Source organism: Stegostoma tigrinum, chromosome 13 (genome assembly GCF_030684315.1).
Source record: "Stegostoma tigrinum isolate sSteTig4 chromosome 13, sSteTig4.hap1, whole genome shotgun sequence".
Lineage (NCBI taxonomy): Eukaryota > Metazoa > Chordata > Chondrichthyes > Orectolobiformes > Stegostomatidae > Stegostoma > Stegostoma tigrinum.
The window spans coordinates 36834836-36860126 of record NC_081366.1 but is presented as its reverse complement, the minus strand read 5'-3'; the positions used below and the strand labels follow the sequence as shown (position 1 = coordinate 36860126).

General features: G+C 40.4%; 1 protein-coding gene across 3 annotated transcripts in view; it reads left to right on the top strand.

Moving 5' to 3' along the window:
- The window catches only part of LOC125458479 (ras-GEF domain-containing family member 1C-like), a 218190-nt gene that overhangs the window by 170788 nt on the left and 22111 nt on the right, over positions 1 to 25291 (top strand). For all 3 annotated transcript variants that reach the window (XM_048543760.2, XM_059650682.1, XM_048543759.2), the window contains exons 3-5: positions 1760 to 1942; positions 6379 to 6501; positions 21989 to 22126. In XM_048543760.2, the coding sequence (XP_048399717.1) occupies positions 1766 to 1942; positions 6379 to 6501; positions 21989 to 22126 (438 nt within the window). In that variant the 5' untranslated portion in view covers positions 1760 to 1765. The remainder of the gene's footprint in view (positions 1 to 1759; positions 1943 to 6378; positions 6502 to 21988; positions 22127 to 25291) is intronic.

Below are 25291 nucleotides of genomic sequence, written 5' to 3'. Positions count from 1 at the left end.
TTGTGCTGATTTGGTGAACTGAGTAGAATGAAATTGTCTGTTTCTACCCAGTAAATTCTATGCAATTTCTCTACCCCCATCTACAGCTTTTCATATGCCACTTTTTTCTATCTGATAGTAGTAGAGTTTAATGGTAGTTTTCCAGATCTATAAATAAAGGGAGTCTACTATAATAAAGCTGAGTTACATCATTTACACATTAGATTGCTCAACTGCAGCTGATACTTTCCATAGATGAAGGATAAAACTTATATTTTACCTAAAATTCACCCTAATCTGTGCAATGGAATTTAATGGAATCTGTTGAAGCAGTAGTGGAGAGGGGTAATGGGGTGGCAAGTAGGAGCCTGAAGATGGAAACTGACACAGGAATGAAGCCTCTCTCTGATGAAGGGTCTAGGCCCGAAACGTCAGCTTTTGTGCTCCTGAGATGCTGCTTGGCCTGCTGTGTTCATCCAGCCTCACATTTTATTATCTTGGAATCTCCAGCATCTGCAGTTCCCATTATCACAGGAATGAAGCAGTCAGCATTAAAGTGCCAGAGCAGTGATTTCATGTGAACGAGGTGGGAAGCCAATTAAGAAAGCAGTTATAGATATTTGCAAGTTGTCGAATTCAATTCAATGGCAGCTTTTGGGATTAAGCAGGTGGCAAGCGGGGATCATGCATCATCACATCCCTGGACATTGAAGGTTGAGGGCCTTGATGTGAAGTAGCTCTCCAACTTGGAAGGTCAGCCATTTTCTAGCTGCCTTCCTCAGGAGGAGAGAAAGAGGCTAGAAAGTTGCACACTGAGTATACAGAGATAGAGGGAGAGGTACTAATAGTACATACTGATAGGCCTAGATCAGAGAGTGACGGCCAGATGATACAATTGAAAGGGCATACATAGGTTCTTTAAATCCAGCAGCAGCATCCAATGAAAGGGCTAAAACCAGGCCCATGATGATCACAAATTAAATTCAAGGTATTGGTGGATAAATGAGCAGAGATGGAGCAATGCTAAGCAAGGTGCCTCCAGACATCAGAGGCACCATTATTAGAGCAGCAAAAGGGCATGACCCCATCATACAAGTGGACAGGCCCTGCATGTAACCTTCCTGAATTGACAACGTATGGCGTTTGATGAACACAGCTCGATCCCGAATTGGCTAACCTCTTTCTTGGGAATCCTGTTAACCTCCAGGTCTGCCAGTGGGATTCATACACCTGGGTAAAATTCTGCCCGTGACTCTCAGTATTGGACTCTGAGTGTGTGGCTGATTTTCATAATATAGCCTTCCAAATAGATTGGAGTTTCCAGCTCCAGAGTCTACCCACCCTTTTTTCTGGGATGCCATCATGGTTTCCTGATGAGAATAGTACCTTGCACATCAGATTGAAAACACAGTCAGGATTGTGAGAGTGTTCTTTATTAAATCTTCAAGGATTTAATTAGTTACCAGACACATTTGGTTGTGCTGTCCATATACAGAACCTGCCCTCTCTTCCAAATTTGACAGAGGTGGCACTGGGTCAGAGAAGTGACACGCTAACTGAAAACATAAAGTTGAGGCCTCATCCACCTCCTATCCCACAAACATGTGAAAGTTTTTAAAGTTGAGCTTGGGGAATGTTTACTCGTATTAGACAAAAGTTGTGTTAAGAATCTTTCTGAAAGAAAAATTATACATTCTCTGTGGGGTTTCTCTGAATGCAGTTATGCAAATAAATCCTGTTTTCACTTGTGACTCACGAACATTTCTGTCTGTCTACACAGGGAGGCATGCCACAAACATTGACCTCTACAAGTATGTTTAATACCAGTGGCTTTAGCCATGAACTTCAACCAACCAAAGAAAACGAACATGAAAGCCTGATATTTCAGGATGGTAACCTTATCTCGGCATCTTTAGAGGCTTTGATCCAACACCTCATACCTACAGTTGATTATTATCCTGAAGTAAGTGTCAGCACTCTTGTTGCTTAATAAACAAACAAATCTTCTATTTTGACAAAGGTGATGCATTGTTGCTAGTACAGTACTGTATTTAAATTGTCTCTATTGCAATGTTTCAAATATTATAGGAAATTCACTGAAACATTGTATCTACACTTGTAAATGCCATTATGCTTTTGTAATGTTTGTTATCTTAAGACTCATTCGTTTATCCTGCATCAGAATTTGCATGTTATATCGATGATGATATATATGCTCTGAGACCAAGACAAATGATTGTTGGAATTATAGTCTTCTGCAGGAGGAGACATCGTACACAATGTATAGCAATCTCATTCCTTAGCTCCCACTGTGTTAGCCGCTGCCCCCCCACAAAAACTTTGTAATTGTATGACTTCGAATTCAGACTGTCTTCACCTTAGATACTAAAGCAGTCCATGTCTGAAATAATTGCACAAAGGATGGTATCCCATCACAACACTGTTTATTTACATGTGCACAGTACACTAGCTGTGGCGGCCAGTTTGGGAACAGTTCCTGAAGTAAGAAGGCTCTGAAACTTCTGTCTGTATCTGTCAGCCAGGGCTCCCTGATCGGCCTGAGTTAACAATCTCAGTCAAGGATCTCATCATCAATAAGATCCACCTGGTCCAACCACTACAACGTCCATGTGCAACAGGACCTAAATAATATTCAACTTGACCTCAACTTCACTCTCCTGCCTGTTCTCCATAACCGTAAGACACAGGAGCAGAAATTAGGCCATTTGGCCCATCAAGTCTGTTCCACCTTTCTGTCATGGCTGATAAGTTTCTCAACCCCATTCTCATGCTTTCTCTCTGTGTAACATTTGATCCTATTGACAATCAAGAACCTATCTATTTTTGTCTTAAATATCTTCAATGACCTGGCCTTCACAACCTTCTCTGGCAATGAATTCCATAGATTCCTCTCTTTCCCCCCCCCCCCATCTCTCTTTTTCCCCCCCCATCTCTCTTTTTCCCCCCCCATCTCTCTTTTTCCCCCCCCCATCTCTCTTTTCCCCCCCCCATCTCTCTTTTCCCCCCCCCATCTCTCTTTTCCCCCCCCCATCTCTCTTTTCCCCCCCCCATCTCTCTTTTCCCCCCCCCATCTCTCTTTTTCCCCCCCCATCTCTCTTTTCCCCCCCCATCTCTCTTTTCCCCCCCCCATCTCTCTTTTCCCCCCCCCATCTCTCTTTTCCCCCCCCCATCTCTCTTTCCCCCCCCCATCTCTCTTTCCCCCCCCCATCTCTCTTTCCCCCCCCATCTCTCTTTCCCCCCCCATCTCTCTTTCCCCCCCCATCTCTCTTTCCCCCCCCATCTCTCTTCCCCCCCCCATCTCTCTTCCCCCCCCCATCTCTCTTTCCCCCCCCCATCTCTCTTTCCCCCCCCCATCTCTCTTCTTCCCCCCCCATCTCTCTTCTTCCCCCCCCCATCTCTCTTCTTCTTCTTCCCCCCCCATCTCTCTTCTTCTTCCCCCCCCCCATCTCTCTTCTTCTTCCCCCCCCCATCTCTCTTCTTCTTCCCCCCCCCCCATCTCTCTTCTTCTTCCCCCCCCCATCTCTCTTCTTCTTCCCCCCCCATCTCTCTTCTTCTTCCCCCCCCATCTCTCTTCTTCTCTCCCCCCCCCATCTCTCTTCTTCTCTCCCCCCCCCATCTCTCTTCTTCTCTCCCCCCCCCCATCTCTCTTCTTCCCCCCCCATCTCTCTTCTTCCCCCCCCATCTCTCTTCTTCCCCCCCATCTCTCTTCTTCCCCCCCCCCATCTCTTCTTCCCCCCCCCCCATCTCTTCTTCCCCCCCCCCCATCTCTTCTTCCCCCCCCCATCTCTTCTTCCCCCCCCCATCTCTTCTTCCCCCCCCCATCTCTCTTCTTCCCCCCCCCATCTCTCTTCTTCCCCCCCCCCATCTCTCTTCTTCCCCCCCCCCCATCTCTCTTCTTCCCCCCCCCCCATCTCTCTTCTTCCCCCCCCCATCTCTCTTCTTCCCCCCCCATCTCTCTTCTTCCCCCCCCCATCTCTCTTCTTCCCCCCCCCCCATCTCTCTTCTTCCCCCCCCCCCATCTCTCTTCTTCCCCCCCCCCCCCATCTCTCTTCTTCCCCCCCCCCCCATCTCTCTTCTTCCCCCCCCCCCATCTCTCTTCTTCCCCCCCCCCCCATCTCTCTTCTTCCCCCCCCCCATCTCTCTTCTTCCCCCCCCCCCATCTCTCTTCTTCCCCCCCCCATCTCTCTTCCTTCCCCCCCCCCATCTCTCTTCTTCCCCCCCCCCCCCATCTCTCTTCTTCCCCCCCCCCGCCCCCCTCACAATGCAGAATTTTCTCCTCGTCTCCATTCTCAAGATTCTTACCTTTACTCCAAGGCTGTCCCCTCTGGTCCTAGACTCTCCTGCTCATGGAAACATCTTCCCAATGCTCACTCCATCCAGGCCATTCAGTATTCTGTAAGTTTCAACTAGATACCGCCTCATCCTTCTAAACTACATCGAGTATAGACTCAAAGTCCTCAAACATTCCTCAGATGTTAAGCTTTTCATACTACCTGTCCCTCCAGCTATCTTGGTATCATCTGCAAACTTAGACAGAATGCCCTCACTTCCTTTCAATTAGATCATTAATGTATAAAGTGAAAAGTTGTGGTCCCAACACTGACCTTGTGGAACACTACTAATCACTCGCTGCCATCCTGAGAAAGACCCCTCCATCCCCGCTCTCTGCTTTTTGCCAGACCGCCACTCATCTATCCATGCTAGCACCTTGCCTGTAACAACATGGGCCCTTATCTTACTCAGCAGCCTCCTTTGCAGCACCTTGTCACAGGTTTTCTGGAAGCCCAAGTAGATAACATCTCTTGGTCTAACCTGCCCGTTACTTCCTCAAAGAATTCTAACAGATTTATCAGACATGGCCTCCCCTTGATGAAACCAGGCTGACTTTGCCCTACTTTACCATGCACTTCTGAGTATTCAGAAATTTTATTCTTCACAATGGACTCCAAAATCTTACCAACAGCCGAGGTAATCAGCCTGAAAGCTTCCATCATTTGTCTTACTCCCTTCTTAAACCGGGGGTTACATTAGTGATTTTCCAGTCTTCTGGGACCATCCCTGACTCCAGTGATTCCTGAAAGATCACCACTAACGCCTCCAGTATCTCTTCAGCTATCTCCTTCAGAGCTCCAGGGTGTAATCCATCCGGTCCAGGTGATTTATCCACCTTCAGACCTTTCAGTTTTTCTAACACCTTCTCCTTGGTGATGGTCACCATACTCACCTCTGCCCTCCAACTCTCTTGAACTTTTGGGATGTTAGTCTTCAACTTAATGCTGATTTAAAATCTATCTACCTCTTTCTTATATTTACTCAATAGTCCCAGCATTCACAGCACTCTGGGGTAATGAATTCCACAGATTCACCACCCTTTCAAAGAAGTAATTTCTCCTCATTTCTGAATTAAATCTGCTACCCTTACTCTAAATGATGTTTTGTTCTAAATTACCTCACAAGGAAACATCATCTCTCCATCTACCTTGTCCATACCTTTTAGCATCTATCATACCTCAATTAAATCTCCCCTGATTCTTCTAAATTCTAGGGATTTTGGGCTTAAACTGCTCAATAAGACAAAACCTTAGTCTCCAGGATCAATTTTGTGATGTTCCTCTGAACTGCCTCCAGTACAACTATATCAAGTATGAAGATTATTCATATAATAAACTAAATTGGCCTGTGTTTTTATATATTATCATGATCAGCTTCAACATTTACAGCAGCTACTTTCAACCTCTGCACCATTCTACATACATCCCTATGGGTGTTTTTATTATCTCCAGATTTAATTTTTCCAATTTTGATATCCCAAGCCTCATATCTCTCATTTTACAAAATGAAAATTTAAATGAATACCATCACCCTCATCTTGAATTGTAATAAATACTGCTTACTCGTTGTATCTGCTGTACTCAACCTCCACATATTCATAATTCTCCAAAATCGTTCAAAATAACTATCCTTATTTTCAAGTCTCCACATGGCCACCTTCAATATGTCTCTGTCTCTGGGTTCCCACTTTCCTTTCAATCCATCAGGGTTGGCAGAACCTTGATCTGTCTCAATTCAATTCCATGAGCTCCCATCCTACACCTTTTCATACTCTGCAACTTTTCTCTTTGCTTTTAAAAGCTTCTTTCAGGCATATCTATTCACTCTGACTTTTAACCACCTCCCAAAACTCTTACATTACTTCTGTGAATCTTTTGCTTATCTATTTTGTGTCTTGAATGCTTACAATGTTAAAGGTACTCTATAAAAGAGAAGTTTGTATGCTTGCTCAATAACATAAATATAGAAATTGCCTGTTCTACAAAAAATGTATTTTTGGTCTCCTATTAAGTCATAACTGTTACAAATGTGTATTTCTCCTTACAGAAAGCATATATATTTACATTTCTACTGAGTTCAAGATTATTCATCGAACCCCATGAGCTGTTATCAAAAGTATGCCACATGTGTATAGAGCAGCAAAGTCTAGACGAGCCAGTGCTTGACAAGGTCAGAGTTATATTTACTTACACTTAAAGCATTTCCTTTTAACAGTAAGCTAATAGCACCATCCAAGAGGAATAAATAGCTCATAACAAAGATGATTCTCAGTGCCAATTCATTTTTCCATTGTTGCTAATTGACTTGAATTTGACACCAACTGCTGCTAACAATAATTTGTTGTAACATTATATTTTATGCAATGGGGCAAGACCTCGAGGTAGTGTTTGAAGCACTGTGATAGCTGCAATTTACAGAGACCATGTGTGTTAATGTCCTCAAAGCAGAAAATGTTTTGCCTCTTTTTTTCATGATCAAGGCCTCACTCTTCTGTTTTCATCTGCCTCCTCTTTGCAATACATAAGGGAAGATGGACTTACCTTGATGGTTAGCACCAAAGATTAATTAGATTGCTTCATAGGATGCGAGGTTTGACATTTTGAGAAATTGAATAGAACGGTCTATTCCTAAGTATGAAGCTATACAAGGACTTGACGAAGTAGATGCTGAGAGGCTATTCCTCTCGAAGTGGTGGTCAGAGCTCGAAATCATAGTCTAATTGTAATGGATCAGCCATTTAGGATTAAAATGAGAAGAAAATTCTTATCCGAGGATGCAAAAATGTGCGATTCTTTCTCTGAGAGCTGTTGATGATCAGTCAATGAGTAAACTCAGAACTGACTGGTTTTTAAGCATTACGGAACTTAAGAGATTTGTAGTTAGAATGGGAAAGAGGTCTTGGTGCAGAATTTCAGCTGTATTGTGAATAAATTGCAGAATGAAGTCAACAGATCACAATGCCTAGATCTGCTCATATTGCAACTAACCATCATTATAATTCATAAAAACTCTATTATTTTTATTGATTTCCTTCTTCTCCTCCTTATCTTTTTTTGTCCACATGTGTCACAGATACAAGTATTGAATCTGTAGGGAAGAAGGGTGAAAACTAAGAATGGATGCATATTACCCTGTGAGAGTGAATGTGAAGGTGGAAGTTTGTGTCTTTAAGGGTCTTCAGTGGATAATTTCTAGTCTATTGCAGACATGATTCTCCATCATCATTATCTCCCTTGGCAATAGTATAGCTCCAGAGACCTGTACTTCATTCAATTATGCAACCTGCCTAAGTAAATTTAGTGAAGCTGTGTATCTGGCAGCAATTGAAGAAAGAGATGAGATGATAATATCCAATTGGAATAGAGGAAGGGGTTTCAGCATTTATTTTTCATATCCCCTTCAGTCAGAATGGCAAAGGCTGCGATTCTCCACTAAACAGTGTACTGTCAAGGTTTATTTCTGCAGCTTTTAATATTAGAGGACAAAAAATAGTGTGCCTAAGGAAAGAAAGGGGTTCACTCAGTATAATATATTGCCCATCTTAGTTCATTCAGTAAATCTCTTACAACACTTTTATTTAGTTCTTAAAGATGAAGTGGCTGCCTCTTGATATCAATTGTCACTACCATTTGGGAAAGTACACTAATACTCGAGCCTCATACTCCAGTTTAGAGATTTAATTAAATTACTCAAAAAGTATTCAATGTATCTGAATGATGGACTTAGATTAACAGAAAATACTGACCAGGTTTCTTTAATATGAACCATTATTTATTACAAATAATTCAATTCTAACCACAGGCAAATGATGTGTTTTATCAACATATAACTCCACTAGCTGAAATTCTTAACTCCTTCTTAAACCCCTTTTGTACATATTCAAACAAATAAACAAACACAAATGGATGTTATGGGTACAGGGTAAAATCTTTGGAAACACAGTTCAATAGCACCAATGCTCAGGATTCAATGAGATATCCCTTTTGTTCCTTTCAGATCCTTCAGTTCTCTGATCTTCATGTCCAAGTCATTTCAGTTCTTTGCTGAAGACACAGGGGAATTGATTTACAAAATACTCAAAGCAGTGCACCTCCTAATGCTGTAAATCGAAACCAAAAACAGAAGTTCAGCAGGTCTGGGGAACCAGTTCTGAAGAAGAGTGACCAAAACGTTAGCTCTGATTTCTTTTCACAGACGCTGCCAGACCTGCTGAGCTTTTCCTGTTTGGAATGAGTTCATTTCATTTCTGACCAGAGTTGCAAAGCTAAAAATGAAAACAAAACACTGCAGAAGAAACTCAGCAGGTTTGACAGCAGCTATGGAGAGAAACAGAGACAGAGTCAATGTTTTGGCTCTGTTATGACCCTACTTCATCTCACCCTTTTTGGTAGATGCTGCCAGACCTGCTGAGTTTCGCCAACATTTTCGTTTTTCATTTCAGGTTTCCAGCATCCACAGTATTTTGGTTTTATTACAAAGCAATTACTTTATTTGATAGATCTAAGCTAATGTAATAAATATTATAAAATCTACATTGTGAATTAACATAGTTACTTAGGGATATTGTTGCTAATTAAATGTTATGCTCTTAAGTAATTTGAATACATCACAATTTCTCAGCAGTTGTGCAGTTTTCTAGACCCATCAATTAATGTTGTAGCTTTTTAATTTTGTCTGATTTAGCATATTGTGATTCCAGGTTTTAAATGGACTCATGTGGACACATTCATGTGTAAATCTCAGCTTCTCTGCAAGACTTTGTTTGCTTTCCCAGAATTCCAGTTTTAGGTCTTCTGGGCTTCCCAGGACTCAGTAATCTTATACAGTGGTGTTGTATGTATGGGAATGTATTAGCTCAAAGGACAGGAGTTAAGGTCTAACAATTCAAGTTATGAAATTCTTTAGATCTGTTTGGTGTTTTCCATTACAATTCCAGATCGTAAACCAATCGATTCATAAATGTGCCTCGAGGAAGAGAATATGTCACTGTATGTAATTCTGGCCCCTCAATATGTGGTCAAACTTCTGACCTACACAAATTGCGTCAATACATGATAGAGTTTATTGAAATAGTGAATAGCGTTAGAAGTACCAGAGGACATCTAAAAATTTTTAAAATGAAAGAAAAATGAGCCCAGGGAACTGTAGACCAATCAGTGGTAGGAAAACTAACAATTGTTATTCAAAAGTACATTTTTTGAACCGTGTAGAAATTAAACATACAGCAAACATACAACAATAGTCAGCATATAATACAAAAATGAAGTTCAATGTTTGGTCAACCTTTCTAAATTCTTTAAAGGAGTCACAGAGAGTGAGTATAGCTGCTGCGGTATATGTAGATACTTATATTTTAAAATTCTTTTGATAGGTACCATGTAGTAGCATAGTGAGGTCAGAGTATGTGGAATTAGGGATCAAGTAGCAGAATGAATAGTATTACTTGCTACAAAATTCATGGAACCTGAAAAGTGATGGCCCACAGAGATCAGTGCTGGGACCATTGTTTATGCAAATAGTGGGAAACAATTTGGGCACAGGAACTGCAATTCAGTTTCAAAGTTTACAGATGGCAAGTAATTGAAGGTATAGTTAATACTGAGGAAGAAAGAGACAAAACACAAGAAATTTTCAATCACAGGACAATGTGTTTTCCAACTAATTAAGCATATTTTGAAGTGCTGTCACTGTCATAATAAGAAACACGGAAGAAGATTTGTGCACATAGCTTCCCACAAAACTCTAATACAAGGATCCCTAAATAAAAGATAGGCGTTAATAAATCCAATAAGCAATTAAGGAGAAACTCCTTCACCGACAGAGCTGTTAGAATACGGAATGTGCAATCCAATGGAGTTCTTCAGGTAAATAGCACAGATGCATTTAAGGGAAACTAGATTAAAAGCAAACGTGAGAGGGAGAGAAATAGAATGCTAAGCTAACAGGTGAGATGAAGCAAAAAGATTTCCTTCAGTACAACCTCCAAGTAGAAATTTTGCGAAGTGAAAGTTGAATAACTTATTAATCCTTTGTTTATGAAAAGAAGTCTGGATCAGGGCTGAAAAAGTCTCAGATGTTGATACAAAATTGGCTAAGAGTTAGGAAACAGAATAATGGTCAATGAATATTTTTCAGGCTGCAAGATGGTTTGTAATGCAAGTCCCCAGGGAGTGATATTGGGAGAAAAAACAAAGTTGCTGAAAAAGCTCAGCAGGTCTGGCAGCATCTGTGAAGGAGAAAACCAAGTTAACATTTTGGGTCCGGTGACCCTTCCTCAGAACAGGGAGGCCTACCTTTCCTGATATGCCCTCATGACCCAGATCCTGGTGTGCAGGGTATAATTTCAAAGTTTGCTGTTGATACAAAACTTGGAATTATTATTACTCATGAGGATGTCAGTGTAGAACTCAACAAGGATGTCACAAGCCGGTGGATAGATAGGTGGCAGATAAAGAGCTATGCAGAGAAGTATGAGGTGCAGCATTTTGATAGAAAGAACATGGACAGGCAATATAAAATAAAGGGTACAATTCTAAAGGGGGTGCAGGAGCAAAGGAATTTTGGTGTTTCTGTCCTTCTCTAACATCGAAGGTGACAAGTAAAATGAAGAGAGTCGTGAGTAAAGCATACAATATCCTTGGCTTTATTAATAGTGTCGAGTAGGAGAGCAAGGAGGTGGTGTGGAACCTGTATAATACACTTTTGGATCTCAACTGGAGTTCTTTGTACAGTGCTGGGTGTCACACAGTTGGAAGGATCTGAGTACATTGGAAAGAATGCAGATGAGATTCACAAGCATGGTTACAGGGGTGAGAGCCTTCAGCTATAAGGATAAATTGGAGAGTTTGGGACTGTTCTCCTTGGAGGGAAGAAAGCAAGGAGGAGATCTGATAGAGGTTTTCACAAGCATGAGGGGACTGGATAGAATAGATAGGGAGAAGTGGCTCCTGATGGTAAAAGGATCAGCAACGAAAGGGCTTAGTTTTAAAGTGAAATACAAAAGAAAAACTGTATTGAGAGAAATATAATGAGTGGTTTGGCTCTGGAATGGACTGCCTGAAACTATGGTGGAGACAGGTTGAATTTGGCATTCGAGAGGGCATTGGATGATTATTTAAATAGAAAAATACCCGCAGAGGTATAGGAAGAAAGAAAGAAGAATGGCATTTAGTTGTCATGCTCATTTGGAAAGCTAGTAGCAATACAATGGTGCAAATAGCCAGCTCTGTACCCTAACACTTCTGAGATTTTGTGAAAACCCGATAACACATTTTGTCGTGGTTGATAAAGACTGTACTGATATGCACCAGTCAAACTGAAGGGAATAAAAGTATAAGCATGAGTTACTTTCAAGAGAGCAGGTCAGCAACTGGCCCTCTGTTTAATGGCTACTAATTTCATGGTGATACATGAGGTGTTTTTGAAGACAATTAACATAAATTCCACAGCCCACCAACTATAGGTCAGTGCTGTAGTTTGCCAGTAGGTGTGTATTGTCCAGCTCGAGATTGTAGCTAACCATTACAGTCATTGAATGCACCAGCCCTTGCAGTGGATGAAATAGCTGTCATTATGGCACTTGGTGAACCAAACATTGTGAAACCATTGGATGAAGCAAATTAGAGGGATTTGGGCAGAATGAGTCAGGGCATCTGTATGTGTATTAGAGGAAGGGGTTTTGGGTTGTGCATGTATGCTCACTGCATTTGGAATATAATGCAAGTTTCCAAGTTATAACCACCTTTTAATCAATATGTTTCAGTGTTTAGTTAGACAGCTGTTCCTAATTGAAGTAAGACTACCCTGGTGCTTGGGGTAAACCAAAAACAGTAGCCATTATGTTAAGATAATAAAATGTGAGGCTGGATGAACACAGCAGGCCAAGCAGCATCTCAGGAGCACAAAAGCTGACGTTTCGGGCCTAGACCCTTCATCAGATTATGTTAAGTTGCCTGTACTGGTAAAGTTATTGAACCTCTTTCACTTTTGGTCTGCAATCCTCAGAATGAAAGATTTGTCAATTGTGCCTCCAGTGACACAAGTCATTTCTGACAGATTTACTGCCGCAGACATCCAGCAGACCGTGTTTCCAGGTGCAGTTTTCCTCCAGGACTTTTCCAGGTTGGAGTCTGAAATCATGACATCATCATCTTTGTTTGGATTATACACCTAGCAGTTTTGTTTAACTTTTTGTGCCAGCTGCTCCAGTAACTGATATCCTGTTGGGGTAAAATAAGGATGCCAGATTAAGATAAATTAAGACCTGAAATTAGCTGATAGCCAAATGTATTATCCAAGCACTGTTCTGTACTTAACTGTTTGCCCAAAGACTGTTCAGCTGGAACACTATTTTTAAAATGCTACATCCTACTTTTCATGTACTCTAACAGATTGCATCTGCCTTGGAGTGAATTTACTCAAATCACGCCTTTAATAGATTTGCAAATGATGATGTAGGAAATTTTTATGTAAATCTTCCCCAAACCTTCTTCAGGCATAAACATTGTAATGATCTAAAAATAACGCAGTTTACCACATGAAAATTCATCTCAACCTGTTGAGAAAATCTTAGAGCTTTAGAACTTCAATTTGGTGTCAATAGTTCATCTCTGTATTTTGAGGCATTTAGATTGTGTATCTATTTACAGGTAGTTTAGTTGAACAGATTACAACATAAAAGAACATTCAGAAAAGAGCAAATTCCAAACAAAAATACAGAGAATCTCGTTTATGAAAAATAACAATACGTTATCAATTCCTGTATGTTGGTAACTACAGTCAATGCATGTCATTAAATGCTCTTTTTTTTGTTCTGCCTATCAATCCCTGCACCCAAGTGCATCAAAGATCATGACAATTATAATTCTGGATTTCACATATCTTAGCAGCAGACCTTTGTGTTCTCGGGCAGATGGGTTTGAAGGTGGGAGGGTGTTATAAACAGTCATTGATGCTTTTCCTGGCATCAACCCACCAACCCCTGCGACCACAGTAATTTTGAATCTTAAGGGAGGTGTCAGGCGGTCCACCAGTCCTTGTGTCAGTTGAGACCCTTAATTAGCCACTCTATGGGTGCTTCCTGCCTCCACCACTATATCATGAGTTGCTGGCTGAGGTCTGGAATCATGCCTTCTAATATTACTCAAGAAGAGTAGTTAGTTCCGCCTTTACAAGCTCCTGTCTCAGTCAGAGGTCATCCCCAAGCTCCTGAAGTCTCTTTTACGTTTGCCACCTTTTCAGACCCTGTTCAATCTGACCCCTGACTTCATCCTCCTTCCCTCCCCCGCCAAGACCTGGAAGCTCGCTAGCTCAGACTTACCTTACATTTGACTCCAGTAAGTTGTTAAGAAGAAGAATGACTTGTGGAATGAGAAAAACACTTATGGGCCATTATGTCTGCTCCTTCTAAACATTATGCAATCCCATTTTGACCTCCAAGGAAAGTTAACAATCACAGGTACTCTGATAGATCTTAGTAACTTTCACTTTGTCTGCCAAAGTTAACCAAGGAAAAGCCTAAAATATCAAATAAACATTTTGACCTGCATTTTGAAAGATTTGAGTTTATGTTCTTGTGTCTTAAAGACATTACAAATACTTCACACACACTGAATTATTTTAAAGTGAGTACAGCGACTGTTATTAGGCAAATCTAGCAGCTAGCTATCTTGTACGTGAGATCCCATACTGAGACAAATGATTCTTCTTAGCGGTGGCTGTTTAAGGTGGTATGCATGCCATGTTCCTGAGGGAAAATTATTCTTCAGTTAGTGTTTTAGGATCTTTAATGTCTATTTCAATAATAAGTGTTCGCAAATAATTTAAAGGCTGAATTGAAGAACATCTTGTTTGATGATGCAGATCCCCATCAGTATTTGCATTAACATATCAATTTAAATTATGCACACAGACCTAGAATAGGATTTGAACTCTCAACCTTTTAATTAAGAGTTTAAAGTGTTACCAAGGAGTAAAGCCTACACAGACACATTCCGAATATACTTATTTTCATGTCAGAAATAAATTATAACATGGCACAAAAATGTTCAGTTAACAGTGTCAACTGTCCTTAAATTACATTCTCTGCCAGATATTTGTCAGATCTTTTGTAAAAGAGTTAATTGGCACTATTTACTGATTTTGATGTAAATCTAATCCACTTCAAATTCAAACGTTCATTTAGATGGTGGTGTTTGGATGAAAGCTTTTTAAGAAATAATGAGATATCTATGGCCATATTTGGAGTACGTTAAAATGTTGTGTTTTACAAATGTGTGCTCGTGGAAGGAAACCCTGACGCTACATGTTAGGAAATCACAAAAGTGCAACATTCCTGTCTTAAATTTAATGGATGGACAGTTATGAGAATTGTGCATGTGAGGCTATCCATGATCAACATGCGCTCGTAACACTGTGGACTGAAATATTTCAGAAATTGAGTCAGATTTGTAAGCACTTTAAATTGGTTGGCTGTTGCCAAAGATAAATAATTGTTGGGCTTTTGTATTGCTAAGTCTACAGGTTGTTCACAGAAAAATAATAGGATTTTCAATTATTTTCTTTGTTCATGGCACATGTGTGTTGCAGTCCAGGCCGCCATTTATTGTCCTCCCTAATTGTCCTTGAGAAGCTGGTTGTGAGCTGCCTCCTTGAATCTTGTAGGTATACCCACAATGCTGTTGGGAGGAAGTTCCAGGATTTTGATTCAGCAATAGTAAAGGAACACCAATATAGCTCCAACAAGGGATGGCGTGTGGCTTAGAAGGGAACTTGCAGGTGAAGGTGTTCCCATGTATTGCTGCTCTGCATCCTTCTAGATGGTAGAGGTCACCTGTTTCAAAAATGCTGTCATAACAGAATGTCAAACGATCTTGTATTTTTGCATTTTCAAGAAACTACTTCATAAAGTATCACTCAAGAAGCTACTACTTAAAATTACAGTCCACTAGCCCTAATTAAGATAATTAACAGATTAAGTCACTGCAAAGCACCTTCCTGTCACTGTGTTTTAATAGTGGGGACAGTGAATGTTCAAAATGTGTCAATCAAGCAAATGTTGTCCTGCCTGGTGTCAAACTTCTTGGGTTGTTGGAGCTATACAAATTCAGCCAGGTAGGGAGTATTCCATACACTGCTGACTTCTGTCTTGTGGATGCTAGATAGACTTTGGGGAAACTGAAGATGAGTCACCTACCACAGTATTCCCAAACTCTGATTTGCTCTTTGAGCTGCAGCATTTATATTTCTGGTCCTGATTTTGATCAATGGTAACCACAAGGATGTTGATAATAGGAGAATCAGTAAAGCTAATAAAATAAAATGTCAAAACATGAAGACAGATTCTCTCTTTATGCATATGGTCATTGTCTGGCACTATAAATGTTATTAGTCACTTATCAGCTCAAATCTGAACATTGTTCAAATGTTGCTGCTTTACAGATGCAGACAACCTCAGTATCTGAGGAATCGTTGATGTTGAACTTTGTGTAATCATCAGCAAAAATCCCCACTTGTGACCTTTATGATGGAGGGAAGGATATTAATGCAGTTGAAGATGGTTGGGCCTAGCGTAATGCTCTTGTGGCACAGTGGTAGCCTCCTTTCTTCTAGGCCAGAGGTTCATTTTAAACCCAACCTGCTCCAGACTTCTGAATAGGTTGATTTAATAAAATACACAAAGTAGTTCCTGGAGAGATGTCCTTACCTTAAAAAACAAGATAAACCAAGGATTACATGTGGAAAATATAACAACTCATTTGGGAAAGTGCACAGATTCTCCAAGCTTCCGACTCCCAGTGCTCAAATCAAGTGAACAGAAACCATTGGCTAGATTCCTGTCTACTGTTTTTTACAGATATCTAAGTTCTAGTCACAGGCAAACAGCTATGAACTATCAACACGTGGCTCTACTAGTTAAACTTTATATCCCTTTTAAAATCCCTACACACATGCACAGATAGGACAAGAAAATGGAAAAAAAAAGATGGTTTTTATCGGTGAAGCGGAAAAAAACTAGGAACCGCAGTTTAATAACACCATCCACAGGATTCGCAGGGCTGACCCGTTTGCTTCTGTTTGTCCATCTCTTTTTGCCAGGTTCATTTTATTTCTCTGCAGGAAGTACAGGACAATTAGTGAACCAGCTATGAAGTCTTTTAGTTGCTGGTCAAAGACAACAGCTTAAAAAACTGGCAGGAGTAAAATAAAACTGGCTTCCTTCAGGTTTAACTCCAGTTATTTTTTACTGCAAAGTGAGACAGACACACTACCTTCTCCTCCTGCAGCCCAAAGGCTTCTCACACTACTATTCGCACTAGGAACAATTGAATCACCAATGTTAGTCAACCTTCTCATTTATGTGGAACTGGTATTATATGTTAAAGAATCACTTGCATCCTTCAGTTATCCAGGAACCAATCCAAAATAAGGCTGATGCTCCTCAGTATCTACAACTGGTTACTGTTGAACAATCTAATCAACTTCTTGTTGCTGGCCAAATCTCACTGCACTGCACACCCACCCTCTCAATCCATACAGGGACTATGCTGGTTAAAGATCTTTCCCTACCACTTGAACAAAGTAGCAGTATAAACACAGCACACAATGAGTTTTAGCAACCTTGTTTTTAGAAGTGCGGCAGTTTCTTCCACCATCTTTCCATTTTAAAATAGTCCTATTTTCAAATTTAGTTCAGAAGCAAAAGTACAGAAATTAAAATGATATGGTTTTTGCCAATAAAATTGCAGTACATGTATATAGAAGCTAGGGAGCTAAAAGATTACAGACCATGCACAAATTGACAGTCTCTGGCTTCAGACATTGATTTAGGCACATCTAACACCTTGGAAACACTTACTTCTGAATGTGACCTCAGAGCAGACTTCCACGCATGACATGCAGTTAACCAGAAATGTGGTTACTCATCATCTCATCGAAACTGAGCTATAGAAGTATCCTGCACAGCTATGTCTGTCACTCTTAAATGAGTACAACATGAATTAATATGTCCTGGGGTCATTCCAAACCTGTCATAAATTATTTGACAGAATCCGTTTCTCAGCGCGGTGATGCATCCTCTGTTGACTAACACAAAGAATTTGGCACTGAGCAGCAACAACAGATAACCATGCAACTAAACTTCATTGACATTCTTCTCAAAGCAATAGGGTATCATCAATTACAACCCAATTCTAATATAAGCTCCATGAGCCTAAACCATGCCATCCATCAGTACAAAAACAAAATACTCTGTCGGTATACAAATGGTGAGGTCAATTTTGCAGATGCGTGGATCCATGCAGCTTCACCTGCTAGCACTGTGGTTTTGTGAAATTTACCCTAATATCTAATGTCAACTTCAGCCTCTTAAAAATATTGATCTGATTTGTTAATGTTCAATGCCACTTTTACACAAATGAAAATTCCAATCAGATGCATTTGGGTTGATTCTAATTGTTCTTCCTGGTGTGTATGGGTCTGAAAGAGTTACCACTTGATTGAGTTCTGTAAGCACCACCCACATGGTTAGAGTAAAGGAGTGACCACCGTAAGACTGGTGTGCTCCTAACAGTCTCTGTGGTAATGTAGGTCATATTTGTGTAATCAGTAAATAGTTGCAGTAATGCAATAAACTTCACATTGTTTATTCAATAAGACCTTTCCAATTAAAGCAGAACAGTAGATATCCTAATCGACACTTTGAGTTTCAAACCCACACATAACACTTATAGAATCACACAGATAGACAGCATGGACGCAGACTTTTTGGTCTAACTCATCCACGCCGACCAGATATCCTAAATTAATCTAGTCCCATTTGCAAGCATATCCCTGTTTACTGCACACTTTCAAGTTTAACAACATATTTCCCATAGAAGGAAGACCAGAACTGAACACAATATTCCAAAAACACCCCAACCAATGTCGTTGGTTTAGTGGAGATAAGAAGGTCTGGTGAATACTGAATAATATGGAGATGGGACATTGGAATTTTAGATATTGTGACTTAGAATGGTGATCTGATATAGTGTGCTCAGGAGGCAGAAATGACCATTGGAGTAATTGAGTTTGGAGATTACAAAGACTTGAAGAAATGCTTCAATCTACCTTATCAACCTACCAGGCTAATTAAATGGCTCACTGAGGCAACTCAGCAGAAATCAACTAAGTTTCCCTCACTGAGGTTGAGGACAAGACTTTTGGTTGGCAGCAGACATGGGTGGGGGAACTGAGACAAGCCATTGTCCCATTAATAACCCCACACTTAACCAAGTATTCATATTGCAGCCACAGCCATTGGATGCAGCTGATGTTGAAATGACAATAGGTCATCTTCAAAATAGGAGACCGGGAGGGAGTGGAGTGATCATAGAATCCCTACAGTCTGGAAGCAGGCCCATTGGCCCAGCAAGTACACACCAACTCTTGAGGCATGTCACCCAGACCCATCCCCCTATAACCCACCTAATCGACACATCCCTGAACACTACAGGAAATTTAGCACGGCCAATCCACCTAACCTGCACATCTTTGGACTGTGGAAGGAGATCAGAGCACCCAGAGGATTGCTACGCAGAGGATGTGCAAACTCCACACGGACAGTCGCCCAAAGGTAGAATTGAACCCGGGTCCCTGGAGCTGTGAGGCAGCAGTGCTAACCACAGAGCCACCATGCCACTCCATGAGTGATAGGAACATTTTTGGTACACAATTGATGAACCAAGAAAAATGAGTCACCGTGGGGTCGAAGCCCACTCTAAACCATTGTTGAGGGCACTCCTGCTGATAAGAGTATCCACCCAACATTTGTGCCATAAAGAAGGTTAATTAAAGATTTGCAACGTCAATCAAATTTAATTCCAGAATTCCAAATGCAGGAGGCTATCGGCTCTTACAGTCTGTGAGGTTAGATTTACTTGCTATTTTGAACTTTAATGGGGCAGGTAGTGTTGGAGGTTGACTGTAAATATGTTACTGTGAATCCCCATCCATTTTGTTGCTGCCATATACTCCATTAGCAGTAACTGGAGATCCTGTAGCATTTGTTCAACTAGCAGTATATTAAAATCGCTGTGTCACAAAATACTTTCTATCATTATTATTTAGACAGGATACTCCATTGCTTAGTATTTGCCGTCTTAACAAGTAGCCAGCTCTGATACCAGAGGAATGTGATTCAAAAAAAGAAGTACCAGTAAATGGGAGAATTAACAAATGGGCCAACTACTCAATTCCAAACAGAGGTGGATTGGAAGTGGAAAAGACCGAAAATTTACATTGAGATTTAGCATGATGACTCGCTAGCATGTTCTTCCCTCTGGCCCTTTTTCAGCCCAGTAAGATAGTGTTGATTACAATTCACCCACAGCAGCCCATAGTGTTTCAGGCTAATTAAATGGCCTACTGAGGCCAAGTGGAATTTTCTCTCACTGAGACTGAGACAAAGCTTAAGGTTGGCAGCAGTTTCTCAGCAGCAGACTTGGGTGCAGGAGGCGAGGCCAGCCATTATTTATTTATGTCCCTCAGACCTAACCTAGTATTTATATCACAGCTACAGCCTTTGGCTGTTCAGCAGAGAGTTTTCTCCTCACAATGATGACCTAGAAACCGTGGTCTTATTAACGTGACTTCGGAAAAAAATTTTCACTGGGGATGGAGGCACCTAGTCTCTCTTACATACATCAGCCAGACATTGGCCTAAGAGTAGATTGCGATCAGTCTTCTGGCACTCGGAGCTAATCCCCCATCCTCACTAAACACTAGACCTTACTGAAATAATATTGGGCATTTGGCACTGACAGAATGTGAGGATCTAATGCCCAAATGCCATTGGCATTGGATTTCCTGCCCCAACACAAAAATCATTCTCTCAGAACATGATAATTTCTGTTGCAGATACTGAATATAATTAAATTCACAAAATGTATCTTTTCAGAGATACTCAAATATAATTGTGACAGATTCCCTTCAAGTACAATTCTTTGGAATCATCGCTTTGAATCTCTTCCAACATTCATATTCTTTGAAATAGTAGTTCAACTATGTATTCATTTTTAAGCCAGAAATGATTAGAGTTCTCAAAGGAGAAATGGAAATCAAATTAAGTAAAATAGATTTGCTGTTCTGCATTGGTATATCACTTTATTAGAAGCTAAAAATATTTCTAATTCCTCCAAACCATCTAGCCGTACAATCTGCTTCGGTTGTCCCTCTGGTTCTCACTTCAAAAGTTCAGGCTGTGTAATGGACAGTGAAGATAATTATCTCGAGAACAACAGGAACTTGATCAGATGGACCAATGGGCAAAGGAGTGGCAGATGGAATTTAATTTGGATACATTGAGATGTGGCATTTCGATAGGGCAATCCAAAACAGGACTCTTACAGTTAATGGTAGGGCCCTGGGGAGTGTTGTTGAACAAAGAGACCTAGGGATGCAGGTGGATAATTCCTTGAAAGTGGAGCAGCAGGTAGACAGCATAGTGAAGAAGGTATTTGGCTTGCTTGCTGTCCTTGGTCAGTACATTGAGTGTAGGAGTTTGCGATGTCATGTTGCGTCTGTATAGGACTTCGATGAGGCCACTTTTAGAAAATTGCATACAATTCTGGTCACTGTTCAATAGAAAATATGACGTTAAATATGAGAGGGTGCAGAAAAGACGTACAAGGATGCTGCTGGGACTGGGGGGTTTGAGTTATAAGCTGAGGCTAAATAGGCCGGGGCTTTTATCTCTGGAGATTGAGTTATAGAGCTTTATAAAATCATGAGGGGCATGGGTACGGTGAATAGTCAAGGTCTTTTCCTAGGGTGGGGGAGTCCAACACTAGGGAACATAGATTTAAGGTGAGGCGGGAAAGATTTCAAAAGGACCTGAGGGGTAACTTTTTCGAGCAGAGAATGATGTGTATGTGGAATGAACTGCCGCAAAAAGTGGTAGAAGTGGATACAGTAACAACATTTAAAAGGCACCTGGATGGGTAAATGAATAGGAAGGGTTTAGAGGAATATGGGCCAAATACTGGCAAATGGGATGAGATTAGACTGGGGTGTCTGGTCGGCACAGATGAATTAGACTGAAGGGTCTGTTTCAGTGTTGTATGATTCTATGATTCTAAGTGGAAATGCTGTTGGGAACCCCTTGGAGAAACTTAAGTGAGGCTGACATTCTAAGCTTATTTAAGTAGTGGAGGTAACAGGACAAAAGAAAAAAAGGAAAGACTCACGTACGGATTAAAGAGTCATTCAATATAGAAACAAGTCCTTCAGCCGACCATATCTATGCTGACTGACAAACACCAAACTGCACTAATCCCACTTATCTGCAATTGGTCCATAGCTTACTATGTCCTGGCATTTTAAATACTCATCCAGATGCTTCTTAAATATTACAAGAGTACTTGCCTCTCCCATTTTCTCAGGCAGCACGCTCCATATTTCCATCCCTCTCTGGGGGGAAAAAAAAGTTTCCTCAGATAAGTACTTTTCATAACTACTGGCCATCTCAAAGCACTTTACAGCAAAGTAATGTTGGTCTAGCCATTGTTATAACATGTCATCCTGGGCCTTACATTAGCAATAAAAACATTTAGATGTTTGAGCTCTGTGGTTGCAGCAGTTTTATCTCGGTTATAATTATATCATTTTTACTGGTCTTTAGGCACGAATTAAAAAATTTGGACCTAAGATAATGCAGTTGATGGCAGAATGGACAGAAAGTTTCCCATCTGATTTTCGGGATGACAGAATGATTGCACATCTAAAGGACATGATCCACAGGATAGCGCCCTGTGATGAGGTGAGTTTCATGAATAATGAAATCTCAAGATTAAAGTTTCAGCATGTATACTTGTTATGTATGTACTAAATTCGGTGATACCTATATTTTGATGTTCATTGGTTTAACCTCCTATTAGTTTTTGTTTAACTTTTAATTATGTAGAAAACCCTTTGATATAAAGTCCATTATAAACATAATTGAAAATCTCCAACAAATTACTAAAATCATTTTTGAACTTTTCCTCTTAGCAATAATACTGTCAATATCTATAAAATAATAATATAAACGGAAAATGATCGTCAGACAATATTTTAATTATGTATGAAGGATAAACGCATCTTAATTACTTTATTTATTTTCATAAATTATTTGACTAATGGTTATTAGAACAACATTACTGTAAATAATTGTCCCAGATATAAAGAATACTCAATCATTCTCCTGCAACTGTTATCATGATTGCACCAAGATCAAGCATTTCCAATGTGAAAATAATTAGATATTAATTTAAAGATTAATGAAGATAGAGAATAAAAGCAATAAGTAGCTCAAACTAATGGAACGTTCAAACCAATCTAACGTTACTCCCTTACCTGGCAATGTGCTATAGATCAGCTGTGTTATATTTCAAAGCTAGATGTTTACGATTCGGCTGCCATATGCATTGAATTCATAAATCAATATTTTCCTTTCTATCAGTGCTGAATATCAATCCTGGAGTCACCTATTTAATATGAAGCAGCGGTCAAGACGAGATTGAATTTTTAATACTGTACTTTGAGTTTGCGATAGGGTGTTACACAGTGCAAATCACAGATGATATCGTGTGTATTTTTACTGCAAGTTGTAATTTTCATTCTGTCCACTAAGAAAGTACATTGAGTATGCAGACTAATTTAAATACAGAAAGCACTGTTTTTTGCCAATACATTTTTAATGTTATAAGATAATATTAAAAAGTCTCTGCATTAAGTTAATAACATACACAGGAATTCCAGCCTTCCAAAATTGTTTGCACACCGCACTGGAATTATACTCCACTGTCCTAAATCAAGGTGACGTATATCCTTCATTTGGCATGTATTGTTAGTTTCAGTACATTCCAGATTCAAATTGGGATCCCTCTTCAAAACTGTTCTCTTAAGTTGGATGATGCCTTTACATTGATTTGAAAGCAGCAATATAATTATGGTCTAAATCAGTCTTCAGTCTACCAGATCCAGCTAACTTATTGTTTTCTTATTTTCACACCTGAAACATGGGTCTTGCAGACTACTAGAGATGAAGTTAGCATTCCTCCTAATAAGTACAAAAGCCTTTTAAAACAATTTCTGCCCTTTCACCCTGAGTTTCTCCCAAAGTTTCCCCTTTCTACATAAGGTTTTTGATTTTAGCTTCTGTAATTATCAATGTCTGGCTGGCTCACCTGCTCCCCTTGGAGCTACTTGAAGGATTTCTTCTGCTGTTGTGCATTTTCTGTCAGGTCTGGAATACTTCTTGTGTCATTCTCGTACATATTCTTCTGAGTTGAGTGTTGTCAGGAGGTTTGTGGGCTTCACTATTGTCAACAATCAGCAGTTGCTCTTGAGGTCTCCTGGCTCACCAGCATGCTTTTCCTCCCCTAAGTTTTTTGTAAGGGTCTCCATTCTAATTTATCTTAGTTGACATGCTTTAGAAATAGTGCTAGTCGCCACTGCTCACTAATTTATGGCAAGGCTCCACAGCTGTCACCATGTTGTGTGGGTTGTTCCTTCAAGCCAAAATGTTCTTGTCTGGATGAGGTTACGTTTCTCATTTAACTTTAAGTATCATGTTGAATAAACAACACGAAGTTTAGTACATTACTGCAACCATTTATATATTACAGAATATGAGCCGCATTACCACCATGACTGTTAGGAGCACTCTAGTCTCAGGTCTGTCCCCAAAAAGCTCTTTCTGCACTTTAACAAATTCTCCATGACACCGTTATACATACTGCACTCAATCTAGTATTAACATTTCTGACCCATATACAACATCTACAGAATGCATTTATATACGCAAATATTTACATAATCTAAAGTCTGTAAAAGGTTTATAGGGTACTTCAATGCAAATATGATATAAAGTTATATTTCAAACTTTTCCAGTTTTAAGAAGTGGGAAATCAGTTAGCTTTCCTACTTTCAATTACAGTCTCACGGAGAGATTGAGCAATTAAGTGCATGTTCAATTTATTTTGGAAATGGAACAAGCATAGCATTGAATATATCCGTAGAAAGAAACAAGAGTAAATGAATTTGACTTTATGGAGGTGTTAGTGTCTTGCCTGCTGGCTATAAAGCCAGTGAGAGAAACCACAGTATCTATTCCAGTAAGGCCAGATGGTATTATATGCCATCCAGATACTCATGTAACCAATGGCAGACTTCTCCTGGATCAAGGACCTCCAGAATCTTGGACACCTGGTCAATTGAGAACTGTTGGCCAAGCAGAGGTTTGCAATTCTCTTGAATGGCCACACCAAGAGTTCACAAACAACAGCTACTAGAGACCCAGGATTGATGAGTTGACCAGACCCAGACCTTAGGTAAATAATGGTGGGAGGTGTACTGGTTAGGAGAGAGAGGGTAGGGGACACCAGCAGAAAGGGCATGATGCTGGTTCTCAGCAGGCCCCACCCTGCTCCAAGAGTCACATCCCTCATTAAGGCATTTTGTGCCTTTGAATGAGGAACATCCCTGAGAGACAACTATCAGGACACACACTCCTACATGTCAGACATGCCAGATGTGGAGAGGCCCTCCACCACCGAGTTAATACCAGCAGCAATGGAGTGAGGACCTTCGTGGTTGCCCATTGATGGGCTTCAATTGATGGCAGGTTGGGAAGTTTGATCCCAGGCATTCCAATCCCTAACAATCCTGATGGCAGTAAGCCTCAATTACCCCGTCACCCCAACTAATTAATGCCCGTCTAGTCTCGAAATATGCTTCAAGAGAGGCCATTAAATTGCATCTAGCACATCAATCTTCCATCAGAAAAGGTCATCAACCTGAAAAGTTTTCTCTTTCCAAAGATGCTGCCAGACCTGCGCATTCCCAGCAATTTTATTTTCATTTCAGGTTTTCGGAATCCACAGTTCCCTGTATTTTGCATCTGTATAACACCTGTGGACTTGTCTTATGTACTGTAAGTACA